Genomic DNA, 23383 nt, shown 5'->3' with positions numbered 1-23383 from the left:
TAATCTCTTTCTTATCTCAAAAAAAAAAAAAAAAAAAAAAAAAAAATATATATACCCAACAACAACAACAACACGCTCACCTTCTCCCGATTCTGCTACTTCTTCTTCCTCTTAACTTCCTCCTCGTCTTCCTCGATTTCTTTTTTTTTTACACTTCCATAACCTAATCTGTTGAACTCTCTCATACATTAATATTAACAACAAAAACAATCTTATAATGCTTCATCTTCCTCTCTCACACATGTGGTACTCTTTACTGTTTCACAATGCACTTCTCTTCTGCTATTTTAACAGACTGCTCTCATTTCGACCTCTCCTTCATTCCTTGCCTAAAAAATCCAACTATTACAGCGCTTCTTCTCTCCATGCTCTGAATTCGCCTTCATTGCATCCATCAAGAATTGTGTTAAATCGCATCTCTGACCTAAAACTTTTAAAAACCACAGTTTGCCATGGATGCTCGCTTTCCATCAACCATTCTTTTTTTCCAACTTCAGTTGGAAAAACCGGTGAACCTTACCACTGGCCAAGTCGCAACTGAGAAAGTAGAGAAGTCGTTGACAGAAGGTCCCGAAAACAGGAAATCCATGATGGAGAATTTTGTCAAAGAGAGAATGGTAGAGAGATCTACAGGTTTCTGGGAGCCAATCCATAAAACACCGCTTGCAACTTTCGCTTCAATGAAAGTATGTCTCAAGAATGACAAAGATAGGAAGCTGTTGATTGACACAGAGGTGCTGTTTCGGAGGTTGCTTGCAGTGTCAAAATACCGTCAAATCGACATGTGTGAAGTCCTGCAGCATGAGTTAGCAGGGGTACCCACGTCCATGTTTCATGATGATGGCAAAATGAGGAAGACGAAGAAGTGGGATCTTGCTGACAAACTTGAACAGAATGGGCCCGAGATTGTAGTTCTTTCACCAGCATCTGTAAACACAGATGCCTACCTCATTGATGGCATGGCCATGATCCAGGGTCTAAATGACAACCATTTCAAAACCTTCGATGATGTTGGAAAGCTTTTACTGAAGAGACTCATCAGGATTTTGAACAATAGAGATATGGATGTTGATGTAGTGACTATAGTGTTTGATAGATATGACCAGGAGCTTAGCATCAAGTCGTCAGAGAGGGAGCGTCGTGGAACCTCAGATGCCGGGAGTGTCATCCTGATACAGGGTAACAGGAATGTTCCCAACGAAGGATGCTTTCTGAAGTCAGCAGCAAACAAGGCAGGTCTTGCAGCATTCATCTTTGATTATGTTTGCACGAATGGTAGTGAGTTGTTGCCTGCGGGAAAATCAGTCATTTTAGCTGGAGGATTCAAAGAGGGTGAACTAGTGAGAGAGGTAAATGAAGACGGTGTGTCAGACATCCATGATCTGAAGTGTACCCATGAGGAAGCGGACACTCGCCTTCTATTGCATGCAGTGAACTTGTCAACCCATCACTCAAGAATCATCTTGAGATGTGATGACACTGATGTCTTAGTGGTGTTACTCTACTACTGGAGTTGAGGGATGTTGTCTAGTGAGGTCTTCATGCATTGTGGACATTCTGGAAAAGACATTTCAAGAGAACGCTACATCCCGGTCCATGAAATAGCTCGAACACTTGGTCAAGATGTGTGCAACGTCCTACCCGCAATCCATGCACTGTCTGGTTGTGACAGTACATCTTCCATGTACCGGATGGGAAAGAAGACCGCCTTTTCAGTCCTCATGGAAAATGCCGAAGCACTGAAAGGTTTACGGAACCTCCAGGATGAAGTCATTCACATCATCTGCAATGGACTTTGCCTTGCGAATGAATGGAAAGAAAGCAAAAAAAAAACAAGCATCATTGAATGATTTGCGCTATCACCTTGCCACTACCACAGACAAACCAGCCTCGCAACTGCCTCCCATGGAAGACGCCTACAAGCAACACTCCCTTCGTGCCCGATATCAGACCATATGGTGTCAGAGTCATATTGCTAGGCCAGAAATCGCGGGTCCTGTCGGTCATGGATGGCATATGGACAATGTGAATGGACTTCGACCTGTCTTCGACATGAATGAATCTGCTCCTGCTGAAGTAAGGGATGTTACACATTTGTATTGTACGGACAAGAACTGCGAAGGTCTGAAATGCCAATGCTTGCAAGCAGGTCTGGAGTGCATACAGATCTGCTCCTGTAGGTCAGACTGCAGTAATCCATTCAACAGGAAGCCAGAGGAGATGGAAGGTGAAACAGATGGTGGAGATACCTAAGATCCCTTTTCTGATGATTTGGGTGCTGGTAATCATTCTTCTTGTTTTGTACTGAAGGATATTAAGCCTGAATATAGGACCATTAATTATGCAAGTTGATCTGTAGGTGAATAATGTACTAATCCCATTGTGGTAAAAGGCAAAGCCCTGGAGAGAAAGTGAGAGGTTGTCCTAAACCTGACAGTGATTTCCGATCCTGAAAAATGGACTATCTCATGTTGTCTTGATAAAGCTTAACGTATTTCACGATACATAAAGAGTTAAATTCACTTGTAATCTTGATTATGTATTATTGGGAACATACAATTCCTGTGTGAAGTACCTGACAACATGCTATGACAAAATTATCGGCTCTGCTGGAGCAGTAAATCAGAGCTGTGTTCAAGTGTTGAGGGTAAAGTGCTGGAATGGGGGGGGGGGGAGGGGGGGTTAAAGGATTAACATAGTTCGTAGCACAAAAACAGTTGCTCAAGTACATCAGAACAGCATATATGTGAGTGTTTTGAGTGTTTCTACCATTCAGTAAGAATAAAAACCAATGCGGGAAATAGATTTGTTATATTTTCTTCTATTTCCATATTTTCAATGTTTCCGGATGCAAGGGGTTCATATGCCATGTCAGCAGGAGATTTCACGAGTACAACATCACTTTTCATTAAGCAGACATCTTAAGGAACAAAATGATACCTATTTTGTCTTGTTCTAAAGGCCCGGTCACACCTTGACGTTTTAGCCAGCGATGGCAACGTATTAAAATGTATGTAAAACGCTGGCTTACGTTGAACTTTTGATGTTTTTTTTTAAAGATTCGGACGTATTCATAGCGACTTGGTCTAATGTATAACGCATTAGTAACGGACACAGAACGTTTCGTTGTCTTATCGATAACTTATACCAACGAATGCTGAACCTGTTGTCGGCCTACACAACCGATGCCCAACGATAGTCTAACTTAGGCATAGCGCGTTGCAAGCATCGCCGACGATGTCGTGACATAGCCTATTAAAAGGCTGACTCACAACGATTCGAATCATAACTGCCGTAGAAATGGAAGTGTCAACATCGCGGTCACACCTTGGCGATCTTGCCAGCGTATGCCGACCTAAGAAAAATGTGTCTAAAACGTTGGGGCACGTCAAATACGGTATGAGTAAGTTTGGTATACGTGAGTACAACGCTAAAGTACGCTATCATACGTCGTAGTAAGTAGAGTACGTCAAGAAATTTTAAACATGTTCAAAATTTTACGACGTACTTGGTGTATGACACACGTTCCGCATGCGATGGGGATAAGTTGTACACACGATATGCGGACGATTACACACGTCCACAAAGGCTACTTATAAGCTACTCATAAGTCGAAACACGTCGCGGTAATGTCTTTTTTACGCGAAACTTATTTCTAACTTATGTTTTACGTGCTTTGAACCAATTCTTTACGTAGTCCCAACACACATTGACGTATGTAGACGTATTCCAATGACGTCTTCCGGTCGACAAAAAAAAAAAATTAACGTGTTTCTAACTTACAACTGCCATATAAAGACGTATTCCCAGCGATTTTGGGAATTGGTATATAAAAATGGTGTTCATAAAAGGGGAACCCAACAGTGTTTTCAAGTCCTTTTTGAGTCGATGTCCATGTCAGCGGTATTAGTATTAGTATTAGTATTAGTCGTAGTTTGTTCATGTTGGCAGTAGTAGGTGAGTGTGAGGGGGAGGGTGTGGGTTATGATGGATCCTCCTTGCGTCCGCGTGTCCACGGGTAGGAGACATCTTTGCACCATTGTTCGAAGTTCTTCGCGGCTAATTTTTTATGGGGCTTTTTCAACAATGAGCTAGGGCTTGTTTTTACGATTTAGGTCTATTCATAACGGGTTGGACAAATGCACAATGAACTAATAATGTGCATAGAGCGCTTCGATTACTTATAGATACGGTATACCAACGAATAATTATCGTGTAGCCGGCGTTCACAAACTATGCCCAACGATAGCCTAACTTATCCATATCATGCGGCAGTTTATCTTTGCCGGTGACGTGGGGTTTGCTATTCATAGGCTGCCACTCAATGATTTAAATGGCTGCATCTCCACTATTGAAAGTAGACACTTGCGCTCAACAATTGGATTTTTTTTACACTCAACGACTTTTAAACAGTACCACTCAGTTATTTTCATTATTTACAATGAATGATTTAAATTGCTGTCACTCACCTTTGTTTTTTGACGCTGGTGCTCGGAAATTTTAATCGTTTCTATTGAACGTGCTAAATCGCTCAAACCCCACTATTGAAAGTAGACGCTTGCGCTCAACAATTGGATTTTTTTACACTCAACGACTTTTAAACGGTACCACTCAGCTATTTTCATTGTTTACAATGAACGATTTAAATTGCTGTCACTCGCCTTTGTTTTTTGACGCTGGGGTTTGGAAATTTGAAGCGTTTCTTCTGAACGTGTTAAAACGCTCAAACTCGACTATTTTAAATCGACGCTGCCGATGGACAATTGGAATCATAGCCAAGCTAGACATCGAAGTGTGAACATCCTCGTCATGCCGAAGAAAAGTTTGAAGAATGCTGCAAATAAGTGTCCTGGCCGTGGACGTGGACGCTGACGCAAGGACGATCCATTATACCGACGTCTTTCAGCCTATGAGTAACTTAAAAGTAACGTCTGTCGATGTGTGGCAACGATCGCGTAACGTGCCAACAACACGTTAATCATAGGTTAGAAACAAGTTTCGGGTACGCTAAACATTACCTCGGCGTGTCTCAACTTATGATTAACTTACAAGTAGCATGTGTTGACGTCTGTCAACGATCGCAGACCGTGCATACAACCTGTGGCCAGCGTAGCGGAACGTGTGAGTCATACGTCGTGAAATTTCAAGCATGAAAAAATTTGAGGACAACCAAAAAGTACAACGTTTAAAGCCAACGTACTACGACGTATGGCAGTGTTTTTCAGCGTGCTCTCAATGTTATCAAAACTTACCCATAACGTATTCAACGTGTGCCAGCGTTTTAGAAAAAAAAATCAAAAATCGGCATACGTTGGCTAAAACGTCAAGGTGTGACCGGGCCTTAATAAACCTATTGTTACGAATTTGGAAGCTTACTGCACACAACAGCCAGGTCCTATAGATCAGTTATATCGGTAAGTACGTGTTTCTAGTTAGGGTCCTGTCCCTAGTCTAATGGGAATTAATTGTACGTGCGCTGCGGAGTTATTTTATAGTTAGGATTTTTTACATCACTTACAACACCGACAACAACGCCCATCTTAGCTTTCACAACAACAACACTCTGCTCACGGCATTCTTCGCGTGCTTGCCGGTGAGTGAGCGCGTGCGTGGGCGGAGTTCAACATGGGCATGGCATCCCTCTTTGGCCAATCGGCAAGGAGTGGGCATCTCCCCTGCCCCGTCTCCCACACAATGCCATCGCCATTACACATGTGGTTGGAGGTGAGGAGGTAGGCGGAGCAACAAACGCTTCCCATCGAGACTCCACCCAGAAGGGTGGGAGTTGCCCCGCCTACGGTGGTTCTGTCCAATGAGAGATGGCCAGGGAATCGCTCGATGGGTCTGACCAATCAGGAGGCGAGTGGCCAGGAGAAGAAGCCCCTCCCTCCTAAAGAGGAGGAGAGTGGTTGTCGGGACGAGCGTGAAGAGACTGAGATCGTGGAGATAGCGATCTGCAGTCTTGGTGCTGGCAACGCCAAAGTCATGGGTTCGAGACCCCCCCATGGAGGTTCGGGTCGGTGTGACTGCACGAGGCGGGACAGGTTCCCCGGCCCGGCTCTACTGATTGAAGACCCACTGAGGTCCATTTTCTGGGTATGTGTGTGTGTGTGTGTGTGTGTGTGTGTGTGTGTGTGTGTGTGTGTGTGTGTGTGTGTGTGTGTGTGTGTGTCTGTCTGTGTCCGTGTCCGTGGGCCCCGTCTGACAAGTAGAAACTGTTAAGTGCCTGTGTTCCTTGTACATTACATTTTCATATTCGGATAACTCTGCTCTGTGTGTTCCCCTCCCCAATTATTGTGAGAAATAAATACCCCCCTTTTTGTTGAATGTAGCAGCTCGTTTCTGTGTTTCTTTCATTGGCTTAGCATGGAGCGTGTTGGAAAATAGCGAAGCAGCAAATTGTTCATTTGGTCCGGCGCGGCTCTGGTAACTCCGCTCGGTTAAGCCGGATCTGAGCCATTACCTGCGACTCGGATCAGACAGAGTCGGCCGAGGGTGTGGTTCCCCGGTAGTTAGACTGCGTGGGTATTTAGGTATATTGAAATTGGCAATCGACCCTATCCCACGTGGTCGACCTATCGGCGATCTTCGGTCCGATTAGAGACCCATGACCTTTCAGATTTATCTGAAAGGTACGACCTAAATTCCTGTTGTTCGGTGGAGCCGACTCCACTGCTCCCCCTAGCGGTCGTGCTCGCCACCCAGACCCAGCACTACAACAATATATGGTCCATAACATTTCATGGATGGACACGAGTTAATTGAATTTAAATAATAATCAAGAAAATGCTTTGTGCAACTTTTTTTTTACTCATGATGAAGAACCTCATGTCCCATCTGAAAAGAGTGCTTTCTGGCTCGTGACAGTTGTGGAGCAGCAACAGTTTGCATGTGTATCAAACCCGGATTGAAAGAGGGGCATTAAGGTCGTTGTCCATGAGAAAAGCAACGTGAACATGGACGCATCTGAAATTTTCTTTGGGGGAGGGAGGGACGTCCTACATTGTCTGTCAAGTAGATCACTATAAATTAAATGGACTATGGGGCGGCAAACTTTGTACTATGAAACAGGGGGAGACCCGGATGTTTTTCCACCCACTCCTGACTCCCCAGCCTCCCTCGCCCCCCCCCCCCCAGTTAGAAATCTTGCACCACTGAACGGGTGATGATTGAACTTTGTATTGAAAAAGTGGTGATTAAAGGGTCTCCAGATTTACAAGAATCCACCAAGGAACTTCAACATAGGAGGAGACCATTCGACCCATCAAGCCTGAGCAATCATTCGAACATAGTACCTGCCATCCCTACTCCTTCCACATACTACCGATCCAACTCAATATTAAAACTGTCCACTGATTCCACTGCCACGACCCTTGCAGGAGACCATTCCATGCATGTAGCACTCTTTGAGTGAAAGATCCTCCGTACCTTAATAATGTCCTTACTCTCCTATTCATTACTGTTAAACTGTGCTCTCTTGTCATATCAGTGTCCATTGTGCTGATAAAGGGTATTCTGCACGGATTTTGTCGATACTGTTCATTATCTTGAAGCATGAAGGATTTGAACAGAGGTTGTGGGAAGGCATGAATAATTTGGAGCCAGTTGGAAAGGGGTGGGGAGGATAATTAAGGAATTTGGAGTGAAGAGGGGAGGAATTAAGGATTTGGAGCTCGTGGAGGGTTGGGGGAGGGGTGGGGGATTTATGTCTGAGAGTGTGCAACGAGCATGAATGATTTGTAGCAGGGGAGGAGAGGAATGAGGAATTGGTGACTGAGGAGGGGGGGGGGCATGAGAGATCTGGAGATGGTGGGAGGAAGAATGAGGGATTTGAAATGGGGTGGTGAGAGATTTCTAATTGGAAGGGGGTTTTGTTGGGGAGGGAACGAATGACAGGTGAAGGGGGGGGGGATTTGGAGCTGGCGAGGGAATGAATGACAGATTTGAGACTGAACGTGTCGGTGGAGTGCAAGCAATTTCGAGATGGGGTTTGGGGGGGCAACATCGCATGGATTTGGAGCTGGGGGGTGGGAGATGAGGGATTTAGAGCTGGAGTGGGGGAGAAGGGGCGAGGAATAATGAATTTGGAGAGGACTTGGTGAATAGAATGGGAGGGAGGAGAGGAATGAGGGTTTAGAGCTGGAGTGAGGGGTGGATGAGGAATATCGAACAGGCGAGAGGAATGAAGGATTTGTGGCTGGGGTTTGGGGGGGGGTGGAGAAATTAGGAATTTGGAACTGGGGGGTGGAGAAATTAGGAATTTGGAACTGGGGGGGGGTGGAGAAATGAGGAATTTGTAACTGGGGGGGGGGTGGTTGAGGGATTTTGAGCCGGAAGGCTGGGCGGTGGGGGCGAGTGAGGGGGCGCTCGTGAGCTGCGGCAGAGGCTGCCGAGGACTAACAAGCGCCGCAGCCCGTCCGCCGCCGCCGCCCGTGATGACTCCTCTCAGATTCAGCCTCACAATGCCGGAACCATCGCTGCGTTCGCTCGAATGAAACGGACGCGGCCAGGGCGCGGTAAGGGTCACATCGGTCGATTTTCCTTTCGATCATCCATCTTTTCTCCTGGCGATACCGTTCGCGTCGAGCACTCTCCGCCTTTGTCTGGGATTTCTCGGGACCCGTGCAGAGCCGCGAGCTGGTCCACGGGATGGTGGAAATGTCGGATTTATTTTTCATTCCTTAAATCCGGCTCCTGGTCCTTGGAGTCCTCAGGCCTCAGGGTCTTTGTTTGGAGCTGCGAGCGCGATAAAATGGGTGCCGGAGAACTGGGTGTCTCCGAAAGACGAGAGCTGTCCTTGGTGCTGGAATCGAGCGTGGGACGTTAAATCGGGCACCAGGTACGAATCGGAATGAGGACATCGGGGAAAGGTGCGGTGGGAGGAGGTGGAGGGGAAATGTTTCGAAACGACTTACGAGGGTACAGTCATAACAAATTGATTTTCGAATATTCTAAATGATTTTAACGGACAATCGATCACGTGGTTGATGGGCCACGGTCGTGGCAGGTATACGAGATGATGAGACCAGGTGAAGCCCCAGATTAAATTTTAATAAAACGGTTCCTTTTGCTACTGGATACATGTAATGAACGATTGATTCGAATATCGTCGAGTTGGAATGTCGTACTCAACCTCGTCTACAAAGTAGCATACGCAGCTTACTATATGTTCACAGTGCAGTACTGTGATTCACAAGGAAGTGCCAGATGGTACGTTTTCCTTTCTTCTCTTCCTGTTTCGTTCTCTTCTTCGTCTCGTTTTGTGTTCTTTATCTTTTTAAACACGTCATTCCTCTCATCTTCCAGACTCACCTCTTTCTCATTCTATTCTCCCTCATTATTTTCCTCCACCTTATTCTCTTCCTGACCCGACATGATACATTACCTTACGTATACAAGATCGAGGCTCATGGCAGTGCTGGGTGACAAACGGGAAAAAGAAGCAGCTGGTAGTAGGGCCAATGGCAGGCCACATCAAGCAAGCAAATGAACAAACAGGAAAGAGGGAAGAGGAGGTGGTGAAGTCGGGACACAGTAACCTGCTCGAAAAAGTGTTGGGTGTGGGAATTTCATGGCAGTGGGGAGTTGATGAAGTTGGGTTTGAGGATTTGATGGGATTTGGGTTGGGGAGTTGATGAGGGTGGGTTTGGGGAGGAAATGGGGTTGGAGTTTGGGGATTTTATGAGGTTGGGTTTTGGGATTGGGTTTGAGGGAGTCCAGTATAAATTTTAGTTTTGTTTGCAAAGGAAGTTTTGGTTTGTTGTAAATAGTACATATCAGTTCGTCTTGTTGGGTAATTATGAATGACTTTATTTATTCATTTATTTATTACCTCCACCACTGAAGGTGGGCGGAGGTTATGTTCTCAACCCTATCTGTCTGTCTGTATGTGAGCAGGATATCTCAAAAAGTTGTGGACGGATTCAGCCAAAACTTGGTGGACAGATTGGGTGTGTGACAAGGAAGAAATGATTCGATCTTGATGAATCCAGGAATTTTTAACGTGATTCTTCATCTTTGATAGATAGAGCCCAAAAACGATTTTTAGCATGATATCTCAAAAAGTTGTGGGTGAGTTTTGACAAAATTTGGTGGATGAGTTGAGGTGGTGACAAAAACAAGCTGATTAGATTTTTATTAAGGTCTGGATCCATATCTGGCCTATCAGTGAGATACAAAATGTAAACTCTTCAGCCTGGTGGAGTTACGTGCTCCACCGAGTGCCATTCTAGTTTTGTGTGCAAATATGATGGAATTTTTGACGAATTGATATTTTGAATAAAAAGTTTCATTTACTTCAAATGACATTATCATTGAAAAAATATATAATGATTTGCACATTATCTTTATCAAATAATGCTAGCAATTTCAAAAACGAGCATCCATGAGCTCTGCCCTTTAAGGTATACTGTACTTACAGTACTTTATTTAAAGGTCCAATTATGCCCACCTTTTGGGGTCAATCAGATAACGCTTTTGGCCTAGCTATTTCATGAACCAGCTGGCTTGGCTTGATGTTTGATTGAAGGTGCAGGAATTTGGATTTTGTTCAGTATCTCCGATAATTTGCCTACTATTCACAAAAGACACCATGGGATTAAAAAAAAATGTCCACCGACGACCAGTGCTTGCAGACGGGTCTTCTGGCTTAACGTCCTCCCGATAGATGGTGCATACTGGTGCATTGATGTTTTGTTCTGTATGTGTAACACCAGTGACACAATTTCATAGATGAGTCTGGAATCAAACCCAGATGAGACAGCTCAGTTGCAAGTGCACTATCTCTGCACCATATCCAATGAGGGCTCTTACATCAATGAGCATCACCACAGCGAGGTCTCTTATCCATCGACCAGCACACCAAGACATCTTGCTATACTGTGTTGTCTTCCAGGAATTGATACGAACACTATAACATTCAAAATATGAAATAGCCAGGCCAGAGGCCCGATTTAAACCCAATCGTATCACCATGGGATTCTGTAAACCACCACTCGAGAGTCAATGTCTACAGAACAGAATCCATAACTGTGCTTGCACTTGCTTTGAGGGACGAATGGCATAACATACTGGATAGCTCCCAACGTTGGTGCAGTGTGATGGAAACTAACATACTGTTAAAAATAGAATAAGTACTTGAAAATGAATAACCCTGCAAGTTTCCTTATAATCCCAATACCTTTGGTAATACGTTAATTTGTTGTCTGTACATGGTACCAATAATATGACAGGAATATGCCTGTATGTCATGTATACAACACTTGCATTCCTGAGGCTGAGGATCCACTACATATTATAACCTGAAGGCCAGTGACCAAAGTAGCTGCAACAAAATTGATGACCAAGACACTCCATCAAATCGCTGGTCTGATTCTGGTGGGTGACTTATGGAAATTTTCTTCATACAGAATCAAAGCTCATGGAGGTGCTTGACCATAGAAAGGACCAGGAACTAACAGAACAAAAAGAACAGTAGAAAGAGAGGGGGCACACCGACAGCAGGTTGACGGACCAGATAGAGGGAGACTTGGAGAAAAAAGAGATAGGAAAAAATGGGGACAAGGGGAGGACACACAGGGTGGACAAGGTGGATGCAGAAGCAAACTCTCAGGAAGGAAAAACTGGAGATTTAGCAAGAGGTGGGCTTGGGGAGGGGGTGGGGTGGGAGTTTAAGGGGGGTGGAAAAGATCATGGTTTTGATTGTGGGATGATTTGAGATGGTAGTGAACATGCCCTGTCCTGAATACTTTGAGGGCACACACACACAGAAAGTGCAGAGGGTACAAGACCAGAAAGGAGGCGGTAGAAGACATAGAGACCACCGACCTGTCTGCGATGTAATTGGTAAACATTGCTAAATTGCTTCTTATAGTGTAATCATAAGTATCACAGGGTTAGCCTAATGTTGTATTTGCAATTATATATTTTATAAATGCTGGGCAGCGCTCTTTGTGCAATGGGCCCTTGTTTCCAGGAAATATATCGCTCGATTCCCAACTTAAAGCTGCTGTGGGAGATTATTTGCAGATGCCAACTATAAGAATTAAGTGCTCTCGACACATCTGACACACACACACACACACACACACACACACACACACACACACACACACACACACACACACACACACACACACACACACACACACACACACACACACACACACACACACACACACACACACACACACACAGACACAGACACAGACACAGACACAGACACACACACACACACAGTCCTAGATTGGAGTGATTCATTCCTGCTCCACTGTGTGCCCAGATGACAGTAAGTGTTAAATGATTCTCTAGCACAGGAGGCTTATCAATAATGAGAGTATTTTGGGCAACTCCCCTGTTGGTGCACACATTACTTATGATGGGTGTACCTATAGACATTCACTTACTTGAATCTCTAAACCATGTTTACACTATATTATTTGCACATGAGCATAAGCTGGATATCGATTATAACTAAGAAAAAAAAAATGTTGGAAGCTGATTTTTTTTCAGGAAACTTGCTTTGATGTCTTTAAGAAAGAACTATCAAAGCATATGGGTTAATAATTGGTGATGAATTCTCCTTCTCAACCCAACCATGAGTCAGTCTTTTTCCTGGCCAAAGGATCCTGAAGCTTGGCATGTGGTGTGATGTCACCAAGTTTGAATGTAAAATGTATATTAATTTTTTTCTTCATGCATATTTATGTTCCACATGTTTTGCCTCATGCATATTTATGCTCTGTCCGTGTGTGGAGTCATCTCCGCTGCAAGCGGGCGAAAGCGACTCTTCTCGGCCTGGCGGGATATCTGGTTTTGTGCAAAAGGCACGGTTTTTACCGATGCACTTAGAGTATTTTAAATATCGAGAAAGTGATTTTGAACCTCTGCAAGTGTTGGTTAGAAGGCCTGGGGCATTCTTATTCACTTATTGAGGACATGTAGGCCATTCCAGGATCATAAAATCCTGACTTCAAGTTCGTCTTGTTGCTGGGAGGAAGCAGAGTTACCCTGTCTGAGCTAGCTTCATACGCGGTGTGTTGCTGGTTCATCCATCTCTTCGAGGTCTTCGCTCTTGTTGAAGGCCAAACCAGAAGCAGTCGAGGCCTCTGTCAAAGCTGCCATGGGATGTAAGTCGGACGAAGCTCGATTGCTACTCAAAGTGCAACAGATGCAGCAACGATTTATGGTCTCACAGCAAGAGATACATCTCAAGCAGCAGCAGAGTGATCTTTATCAGCAACAGAGTGATCTTTATCAACAACAGAGTGATCTTTATCAGCAACAGAGTGATCTCGAGCAGCAACAGAGTGATCTCGAGCAGCAACAGAGTGATCTCGAGCAGCAACAGAGTGATCTCGAGCAGCAACAGAGTGATCTCGAGCAGCAACAGAGTGATCTCGAGCAGCAACAGAGTGATCTCGAGCAGCAACAGAGTGATCTCGAGCAGCAACAGAGTGATCTCGAGCAGCAACAGAGTGATCTCGAGCAGCAACAGAGTGATCTCGAGCAGCAACAGATGCAGCAACAATTGAAAGCTATGCAGCAACAGATATATCTCAAACAGCTGAAGCGGTAGGAAGAGGCTGCTGTGGATAAGGCCTATTTGGAAGTGATGTCTGATGATCTTTGTTGGGGCGGATTCGACATCTTGGCAGCTGGATTACCTATACCTGCAGAGAAGGTGGGAATGCTGTTATCCAGGAATGCCACGTCTCCACCACCCATTCTATCTGAAGATGATACTGAAGGTATTCCACCAGATACCCAAGTAGTGTTGACCCAGCTACTTCGCTCGAACCAGTGTCATTTCAGACAGACCCCCTTTCACCAGCCATCGCCGCTGCAGCAACAGCATCCATGGAGAACTGATCGATCTCAAACGTGTCCAACAGGAAGGTTCTGTCTGCTCAGTATAACACGATGCCAGCACCTTGTCTATTGTACACAACTCACCAGACACCATCTAACGCCTTGCATAAAATCTTCATGTCGTCATCCTTCTCCAATGCTTCATTTCATGGTTGCACATCAAACCCACTATGTTAACGTGCCCCATGATGAGGTCGTGAGTCACCAACCCCGCTCCGGATATGACCGCTTGGTATCTCACCGTGTATACTAACCTTACATCGCCACCCAGTGAGATTACAACCAAGAACCAATCGGGTTATTTCTCACCAAATCCATTGTACACCCATGCTGTACCAGCATATGTTCCGAGGACTTACAACACACATCCCGCAACAACATTACCAGTGTTTAGCCATTAACTATTGGGTCAAAATTGAAACTAATGTAATAGGCGACTGGATGAAGGTCTCTGAAGCATTCTGTGAAACTGAATATCGAAAGAAGCCAATGATTTTTGAGCTGGGTTTTGACGAATGGGTGAAGGTGTTCCGAGTGAGAGAGGCTGGAGACATGGCCGCGACCTGAGCTTAAATGAATTAATTGATTGCCATTCAATAAAGAGCCTGCTGGGTTTTCTTTGAGAACACCAACCGTACGTGTTGCGAGCATGAGTAAAACTCACACCACTACAGTCTCTATCGTTTCATCTGGTGGCACCCATCTTCGAACTACACACACATGATGGTTTATTATAGATTTTGATCTCAGAAGAATGTGACGTAGAAAAATCAATCAGCGAGCTATAATATTTGGCGCACTGTAATAATGCTTTCTATAGACGTCTAGAGTAACAAAAAAAAAATAGCTGATTATTTCTATTGTGGAGTGTTGAATTCAATACCCATCATTGGAAGATGGCTCCAAAGTGTGGTTTTATAGTGGATTAAACCTGGTGCTGTCTTCGTGTATACTAACCTTACAGACAGACAGCCATTTATGGATGGCTTCTCACCCAAAGTGAAAGAGTGATGATAACTTGACAATGTGAAATCATGGCTGCTCAACATGGACAAGGCAGTGAGCAAAAAGACCTCAGTGGAAACATTTGAGAAACTTGGCTCACCTTCATTTATTCGTGCCTGTTTTTTTTCCAGCCAGTGGAATCAACTTCCACATCCTCTTCAATCTCATTCCTCCCTCCAGGTCTTCAAGACAGCCTGCTAACCACCATCTCAGATCGTCCCCGATCCAAAACCATGATCTTTTCTACCCTTGCTCGCTAACCCAAATCCCTCCTCCTTCCAATTTTCCACTTTTCTCTCCTTGGAGTTTCCTTCTGTATCCATTTTGCCCACCTTTTGCTTGCGTGGTTTTTTTTTGTTCTGTTTTTGTTTGTTAAGTCCTAATCCGTTCACTGTATTAGCTCTTCCATAAGCCTCGACTATGTATACAAAAATCCAACTAAGAACAGGTCATTGGAAGCTTAAGAAAAAAGAAAACTTCTTTGGAATGGCGGACAATTTATAATGCAACATTTGTCATCTTGCGCTGCTTTTGAAACAATAAATTAGGAGGCTTTTAGTTTGATGTAATTATGGTATACTGAGTAAACTGAGCAGGATTTTGTGACCACTTGAATAATAATTACATGACCATGAAAGAAGAACAGCCTTTTAATGGTGAGAAGTCATGCTGCCTTGCATCTTCTTGTCGACAGAAGGAAGATCATGCAAGATAGAGGATTACGGGGAAGTGAGCGGCATCGGCACCCTGGTGATTGCATCTATTGAGGCTGGAGAGGAGGTGGTGGTTCTCAACCACACCCTGTGGAAAAGCAGAAGAGATGTCCCGTAAGGGACTTCTGCGTGGCACGGGAAAAAGCGACCCAAAAAGCTATGGAAGTAGAGGGAAGGGGGATACGACGGGGTCATCCGGGGGACGGAGCAAGGGGGATTGCACCCCCGAAGCCCTAATCGACTCATTGCAGGCAGCTAATGAGGAGCTGCGTGCAACTCTCACAGACATACAGATTGAGCTGCAACAAGAAAAAGGAAAGGTGTGCATTGACAATCTCTGTCCCTTTTCATTTTCTTGTCCTGCTTTGTTGTCCTATCTGGATCGACTTGCTACCTTTTGATCCGTCTAACTTTTTCTGGCATATGTCTTGTGTTCTCGCATTATTGTTTGATGTGGGTTGCAGGTGAGCCGGTTAGAACGAGAGAAAGTGCAGGAGGTGAAGCAGGCACGTGACTTGGAGCAGAAGAAACACGCGACCGTTATTACAGAGCTCCGTGGCAAACTTCACGAAGACAAGATGAAAGAGCTTCAGGTAACTTAAATCCAAGTTATTAGCTTAATTTTCACCGCATGATGCCACCAGCAACATTTTGAAATTCATTTATTTATTTTAGCTCTGAACAAATACAATGTTTTGCAGGAAAGAAATACACATGTCTTATTGTACATTAGCAGGTACCCGCAGAAATTCCGTGTAATGTAAAATGTGACTTCAAGTCCTCAACCCCTTTGGAACCTCCTTATCATTACTCATCGATAAATGCCTATCTCAGTATTCCGGTATATTTGGTATCACTGACAGTCTCTCGAAAAGCGTCTTCACCATGTTTGGTAAAAATAAATAAATAAATACACCAACATAAAACCCGCTTTAGATTCCTACCAACCCAATTTTCGTTGCCTCCAACATGCTACATATGTTTATTTACTTCACATAATATTTCTAACAAAAATCTAACTAACCCTAACAAAAATCATTTCAAAATTTTTTTTACAAGCGAGTGTGGGTACCTCTCGGCCATCCTGTCAGCCCAACCCACACCCAGCATCAAAAAGGATATTTTCTGTTCAGGCCAAAATAATGTCAACACAGCAGTCTGTGAAACACCAGGATGTATTAAAACAAAAAAGTTAGCTCCAACGAACTACACCGCTGAGGTTGTTTGCATTGATCAAATACTCCCGAAGAGTACTTGACTGAATTGGAAATTGATTTTTTAATAATTTTTTCGTTGCCCGATTTGAATGAAACTTGATACTGCACACCGCAGGAGAATGATGAGTAATGTGGGCTGAAAATCTTTGCGCTATCGTGTACTGTTTTGGCTGTATTTCGGGAACATACATACATACATACATATTGTTGCAGTTCTCAGAATTATCCGTGAGCGACGGCCTACAATTCCCGGGAGTCTGGTGGGAATCGACGTAGCTTCCCCCACCGAGTGGTCTTCTCACTCGACCCCGCCGGCCCGCAACAATATATACAAGATGAGAGTTTTAGTAATATATAGATAGATTAACTCAGACATCCTCTTGATTGTATAGAATTTTTCTTTGGGCGGTGCATAGCCAATAATACTGCTGCCTCGATTGTTCCCAAAAATAACATGCATTACCTCATTTCCTCTGCATGGGTTGGAATCGAAAACATACCTGATTCTTTTTCCTCAAAACATTCCTTTATTTCATGATAGAAGACATGTTGTTCAGTCTTCAAATGTACACCAGAGGCCTGAAGCCGAAGGCCTATAATTGATGACCAAAATGGCAGATGTATGATTTGATTTTTTTGTGGGTGGAATCAAGCCAGCCAATCTCCGCCATGGGCGGACAGAGCGACAGACAGACAGACTGGTGGAGAATATTATAATGGACCAGACGACCTGTGAACCCGTTGGGTTCCCGTTGTGACAGCGGCTGATCAAAAAAAAGAAAAGAAGACAGCTCCAGCGAACTATACCGCTGAGCTTGTTTGCATTGATCAAATACTCCTGAAGAGTACTTGACTGAATCAGGAATTTATTTTTTAATAGTATTTTTCGTTGCCCGATTTGAACGAAACTTGAAACTGCACACCGCAGGAGAATGGTGAGTAAGGTGGCCTGAAAAGTTTTGCGCTATCTTGTACCATTTTGGCTGTATTTTGGGAAAATACATACATACATACATACATACATACATACATACATACATACATACATACATGATGAGAGTTTTAGTAATATACGAGACAGTACCCGCCCTGGTGTTGGCGCAGTGGTTAGGGCAGCGGCTTGGGATCCAAAAGGTCCTGAGTTCAAGCCCCGTTGGGCCACTGAATTAATACACCAGGGGGTTGACTCAGCCTGCCATCCTTCCGAGGTCAGCCAAATGAGTACCAGTTGTACTGGGCCCGGTGCATGCCTCGGTTAGAATAGGTGTACCATATCCCTGTGTGTCGTAAGAGGTGACCAGGGTTGTGTCAGGAAGGGCATTTGGTGTAAAAACCTATGCCAAATCATTATGCAGACAACAAAACGAATTTCCATACCGGATCGGTCGAGGCCCGGGTAACCAACGACCGCCACCGGTACCGGAGGTAAGCAGGGTACCAGTGGAAATTGTGCTACTGCTGGGCGAAGAACGAGAAGGAGACGGGGAAGGCGAGTCCAGAGGCAGTGGGAGAGGGGGAAGGGTAGAAGTGTGCAGGTGAGAGTTGTAACTCTGAATGTTGGGACGATGACTGGCAAAGGGCGAGAGTTGGCTGATATGATGGAGAGAAGAAAGGTGGACATACTGTGTGTACAAGAGACCAAGTGGATGGGGAGTAAGGCTAGGAGCATTGGAGGTGGTTTCAAACTGTTCTACCATGGTGTGGATGGGAGGAGAAATGGTGTCGGGGTAATCCTGAAGGAAGATTATGTCAAGAGGGTATTGGAGGTGAGGAGAGTGCATGACCGAGTGATGAGTGTGAAGTTGAAAATTGAAGGGGTGATGATGAATGTCATCAGTGCATATGCCCCACATATGGGGTGTGAGATGGAATGTAAAGAGGATTTCTGGAGTGAGTTAGATGAAGTGGTGGAGAGTGTATCCAGGGATGAAAGAGTGGTGATTGGAGCAGATTTCAATGGGCATGTTTGGGAAGGGAATAAAGAGGATGAGGAGGTGATGGGTAGGTACGGTCTCAACAAGAGAAATGTGGAAGGGCAATGGTGGTGGAGTTTGCAAAAAGAATGGAAATGGCAGTGGTAAATACATATTTCAAGAAGAAGGAGGAACACAGGGTGACGTACAAGAGTGGAGGAAAGTGCACACAGGTGGATTACATCTTAAGCAGGAGATGCAACCTGGAAGAGATTAGAGACTGTAAGGTGGTGGCAGGGGAGAGTGTTGCTCGACAGCATCGATTGATGTTCTGTAGGATGACTTTAGAGGTGAGCTTGAGGAAGAGAGTGAGGGCTGAACCAAGGACCAGATGGTGGAAGCTGAAGGAGGAAGACTGTTGCGTGAAATTTAGGGAGGAGGTGAGACAGGCGTTGGATGGTGGTAAAGATGGGTGGGATGATTGGGCAACTACAGCAGAAGTGGTGAGGGAGATAGCTAGGAAGGTACTTGGTGTGACATCTGCACAGAGGAAGGAAGATAAGCAGACTTGGTGGTGGAACGAGGAAGTACAGGAAAGTAGAAGGAAGAAGGGGTTGGTGAAAAGGAAGTGGGATAGTCAGAGAGATGAAGAAAGTAGGCAGGAGTGCAAGGAGTGGTGGCGAAAGGCAAAAAGAGAGGTGGCAAAAGCCAAGAAAAAGGCATATGACGAGCTGTATGAGAAGTTGGATACAAAAGAAGGGGAAAAGGATTTATACCGATTGGCAAGACAGAGGGACCGAGCTGGGAAGGATGTGCTGCAGGTTCGGGTGATAAAGGATGCAAATGGGAATGTGCTGACGAGCGAGGAGAGTGTGTTGAGAAGGTGGATGGAGTACTTTGAGGAGCTGATGAATGAAGAAAAGAAAGAGAGAGAGAGAGAGAGAGAGAGAGAGAGAGAGAGAGAGAGAGAGAGAGAGAGAGAGAGAGAGAGAGAGAGAGAGAGATAGAGAGATAGAGAGAGATAGAGATAGAGATAGAGATAGAGATAGAGATAGAGATAGAGATAGAGATAGAGATAGAGATAGAGATAGAGATAGAGATAGAGATAGAGATAGAGATAGAGATAGAGATATAGAGGATCAGTAAGGATGAAGTGAGGACTGCTATGAAGAAGATGAAAAGTGGAAAGGCGGTTGGCCCAGATGGTATACCAGTGGAGGCATGGAAGTGCTTCGGAGAGATGGCAGTGGGGTTGTTAACCAGATTGTTTAATGAAGTCTTGGAAAGTGAGAGGATGCCGGAGCAGTGGAGATACAGTGTACTGGTTCCGATTTTCAAGAAAAAGGGTGATGCGTAGAGCTGTGGAAATTGCAGAGGGATAAAGTTGTTCAGCCACACCATGAAGTTGTGGGAAAGAGTAGTGGAAGCGAGGTTGAGAAGAGAGGTGACGATTTGTGAACAGCAATATGGGTTTCTGCCAGGAAAGAGCACTACAGATGGGATGTTTGCTTTGAGAATGTTGATGGAGAAGTATCGGGAAGGCCAGAAGGAGTTACATTGTGTGTTTGTGGATTTAGAGAAAGCTTAAGATAGGGTGCCAAGAGAGGAGTTGTGGCATTGTATGAGGAAGTCGGGAGTGGTGGAGAAGTATGTGAGGATCGTGCAGGATATGTCTGAGGACAGTGTGACAGCGGTGAGGTGTGCGGTAGGAATGACGGACCGGTTTAAGGTAAAAGTGGGATTGCACCAAGGATCGACTCTGAGCCCTTTCCTGTTTGCAATGGTGATGGACAGGTTGACGGACGAGATCAGACTGGAGTCTCCATGGACTATGATGTTCGCGGATGACATCATGATCTGTAGGGAGAGTAGGGAGCAGGCTGAAGCGAGCCTTGAGAGGTGGAAGTACGCACTGGAGAGAAGGGGAATGATAGTCAGTCGGAGTAAGATGGAGTACATGTGCGTGAATGAGAAGGAGGGTGGTGGTATGGTGTGGTTGCAAGGAGTTGAGGTGGGGAAGGTGGATGGGTTTAAATACTTGGGATCAACTGTCCAAAGTAACGGAGAGTGTGGGAGAGAAGTGAAAAAGAGAGTGCAGGCAAGATGTAGTGGTTGGAGAAGAGTTTCAGGAGTGATTTGTGACAGAAGGGTAGCTGCAACAGTGAAGGGGAAAGTATATAAGACGGTAGTGAGACCAGCTATGTTGTATGGTTTGGAGGCGGCGGCACTAACAAAAAGACAGGAAGCGGAGCTGGAGGTGGCAGAGTTAAAGATGCTGTGATTCTCGTTGGGAGTGACAAGTTTGGATAGGATAAGAAATGAGTATATTAGAGGGACAGCGCAGGTAGGACGGTTTGGAGACAAAGTGAGAGAGGCGAGGTTGAGATGGTTTGGACATGTGCACAGGAGGGAAGCGGAGTATATCGGGAGAAGGATGTTGAAGATGGAGCCGCCAGGCCGGAGGAGAAGAGGAAGGCCAAAGAAGAGGTTCATGGATACGTTGAGGGCAGACATGCGGGTGGTTGGAGTGTCAATGGAAGATGTGGAGGATAGAGCGAAATGGAGACGGTTGATCCACTGTGTCGACCCCTAACGGTAGCAAGCCGAAAGAAGAAGAAGAAGACTAGACAGTACCCGCCCGGAGGGCGGGGAGGGAATGAGGGGAGGGAATGGAAAAGCAGTGTTAGGGTTAGTGTTAGGGTTGGGGTTGGGGTTGGGGTTAGGGTTAGCTGTTACGGTTAGGGTTAAGGTTAGGGTTAGATAACCCTAACCCTAACCCTAACCCTAACCCCAACAGCTTTGGTATCTCATTGTATCCAACGGTCTGGCCGTCTATAAAGGACAAACAAACATGAAAAATTGACGTTTTAGTCAATGTATGATGTCATAACTCGAAAACCGGAAGTCAGAAGTGAATGTCGTCAATCAACTGTCATTTAATTTTGATTATCTGTCGAACGGCATTGGTCCCGTCTCGATCGGATGAAATTGACCCTGTGACCTTGACCCCTTGACCCCTTGACCTTCGACGTTGAACTTGACCCCCCCCCCATGTCCGTTCTCATGTCCCAAGGATCACTCATGCCAAGTTTCATCTCATTCCATCCAACGGTTCGGGTGCCTATAAAGGACTAACAAACAAACAAACAAACACACACACACACACATACAAACTTATTCTATTTTTTTTTAGTAGAGTAGATAGATAACAGTTCCTATTGGAATATTATTGTTGGAATTATATTGGACATTGCAATGATCTGACTGAAACCTTGAAATGCACACTGGCTAAATGCTGCAGTTATTTCGAATCAGAGCTGTTATGAGGATTGAGGTTTGAAGAACAGTAAAAGTAAAAGATATTACAGTAGATAGGTGTACGATTTACTTGCAGAACATGGGTACCGACCCTAAATGCTTAAGAGGTGACATAGTTCAATGTTCATGAAGCAAGGTGAACTTACTGTAGCTTGAACAGGTCACTCCTCCATCAAAGGGTTGTGACCCACTGAAAGCTCCCATTGGACAACCATTAAAATTGAAGGCATTCTATTGAATCTGACTCACATAATCCACATATTGCGTCTGTTGTGCATGACCCTCGCCAACCCCAAAATCAAATCCTCCAAACATTATGTGCAATACATCACATGCACCTTGGGTTGGCTGGATAGTCTAAGCTCTAAAGGTTTGTGCACTCACCTTAAATTTGTCTCACCTTAGGTCGAATGTCGACCCAATTATAACTGTCTCCCAATGTTTCACAGGAAAGGTGATACATCAATGTGTGTGCCGTCCCTTGAACGGACGTTAAACTGGGCATCCCAGCTGTTGAGTTATCATTGGCATGCGAGCCAAGTTCCAAATTCCTGTTCTAACCGACAGGGGCCAATGCATCACAGGCACAGATGTGCTCCCACCAATAATGCTCCTTCCCATTACTTTTATGGAGTATTACCTCTGACTCCCTTTACTTCTTCTCCCCTTCCCAAATTTCCATACTCCTCTTCTCTGCCAGCATCTCTTCCATTCCCCTCCTAAAAAACATTCTCTTAAACTTATCACCGCCTCTTCTCCTTTGCAGCAGTATGTATATGACGCTGTTTTGCCATGTTGCTGGGCGTCGATCTTTGTGGCCGAGCTATAAAATGTTGCCGCCTGCTATTCCACCACCACAACCAATCAAAATGAATGCTAGTTTAGAAATGTAACGCACAGTTGGTTACTCAAAAATTTAGGATTTGATACTCTGCCTGGATGTTCAAATTGTCTCAAAATAAACAAGAAATGCCCTCTTTCACTCCTATGAACATTGATCGATGTATTTTAAAATGATGCTTGAGATTTTGTACGTACTTTGATTTTGTTATGCAGGGGCTTAAAATAACATTACATTTTAAACAAAAATCTTTACTAATTACTATGTCAATAAAAACAGTCTATTTATACGTCCATATAATGATTATATTGTATTATTTTCAACACAGATGTTATATATGAGGCTCAGTGCTAATTGGGTCCAAAACAATCCACTTTGAGCTGGAAACTTGGATTGGTTGCTCTGCACTATGCAGCTTTTGACAACTTAATAAGGAACTGATAACTTTGCTTGGGGCTGTAGGATTTGCAATGCCTGGTTGAGGTTTATCTCACCAGTTATTTTTCC

General features: G+C 44.6%; 1 protein-coding gene across 8 annotated transcripts in view; it reads left to right on the top strand.

The window, feature by feature from the left end:
* Window positions 1-8355: 8355 nt before the first annotated feature.
* The window catches only part of LOC147015207 (janus kinase and microtubule-interacting protein 3-like), a 148839-nt gene continuing 133811 nt past the window's right edge, over window positions 8356-23383 (top strand). For 7 of the 8 annotated variants that reach the window (XM_085849761.1, XM_085849760.1, XM_085849765.1 and 4 more), the window contains exons 1-3: window positions 8356-8516; window positions 15569-15907; window positions 16052-16180. In XM_085849761.1, coding sequence (XP_085705887.1) covers window positions 15695-15907; window positions 16052-16180 — 342 coding nt within the window. In that variant the 5' untranslated portion in view covers window positions 8356-8516; window positions 15569-15694. Of the gene's footprint in view, window positions 8840-15568; window positions 15908-16051; window positions 16181-23383 lie in introns of all 8 variants that reach the window. The other variant, XM_085849759.1, reaches the window with a different exon arrangement.

Source organism: Eptatretus burgeri, chromosome 12 (genome assembly GCF_056783735.1).
Source record: "Eptatretus burgeri isolate ZD-2024b chromosome 12, Ebu_testis_v1, whole genome shotgun sequence".
NCBI lineage: Eukaryota > Metazoa > Chordata > Myxini > Myxiniformes > Myxinidae > Eptatretus > Eptatretus burgeri.
The sequence above is the reverse complement of the archived record's forward strand: the minus strand, read 5'-3'. Positions and strand labels throughout refer to the sequence as shown.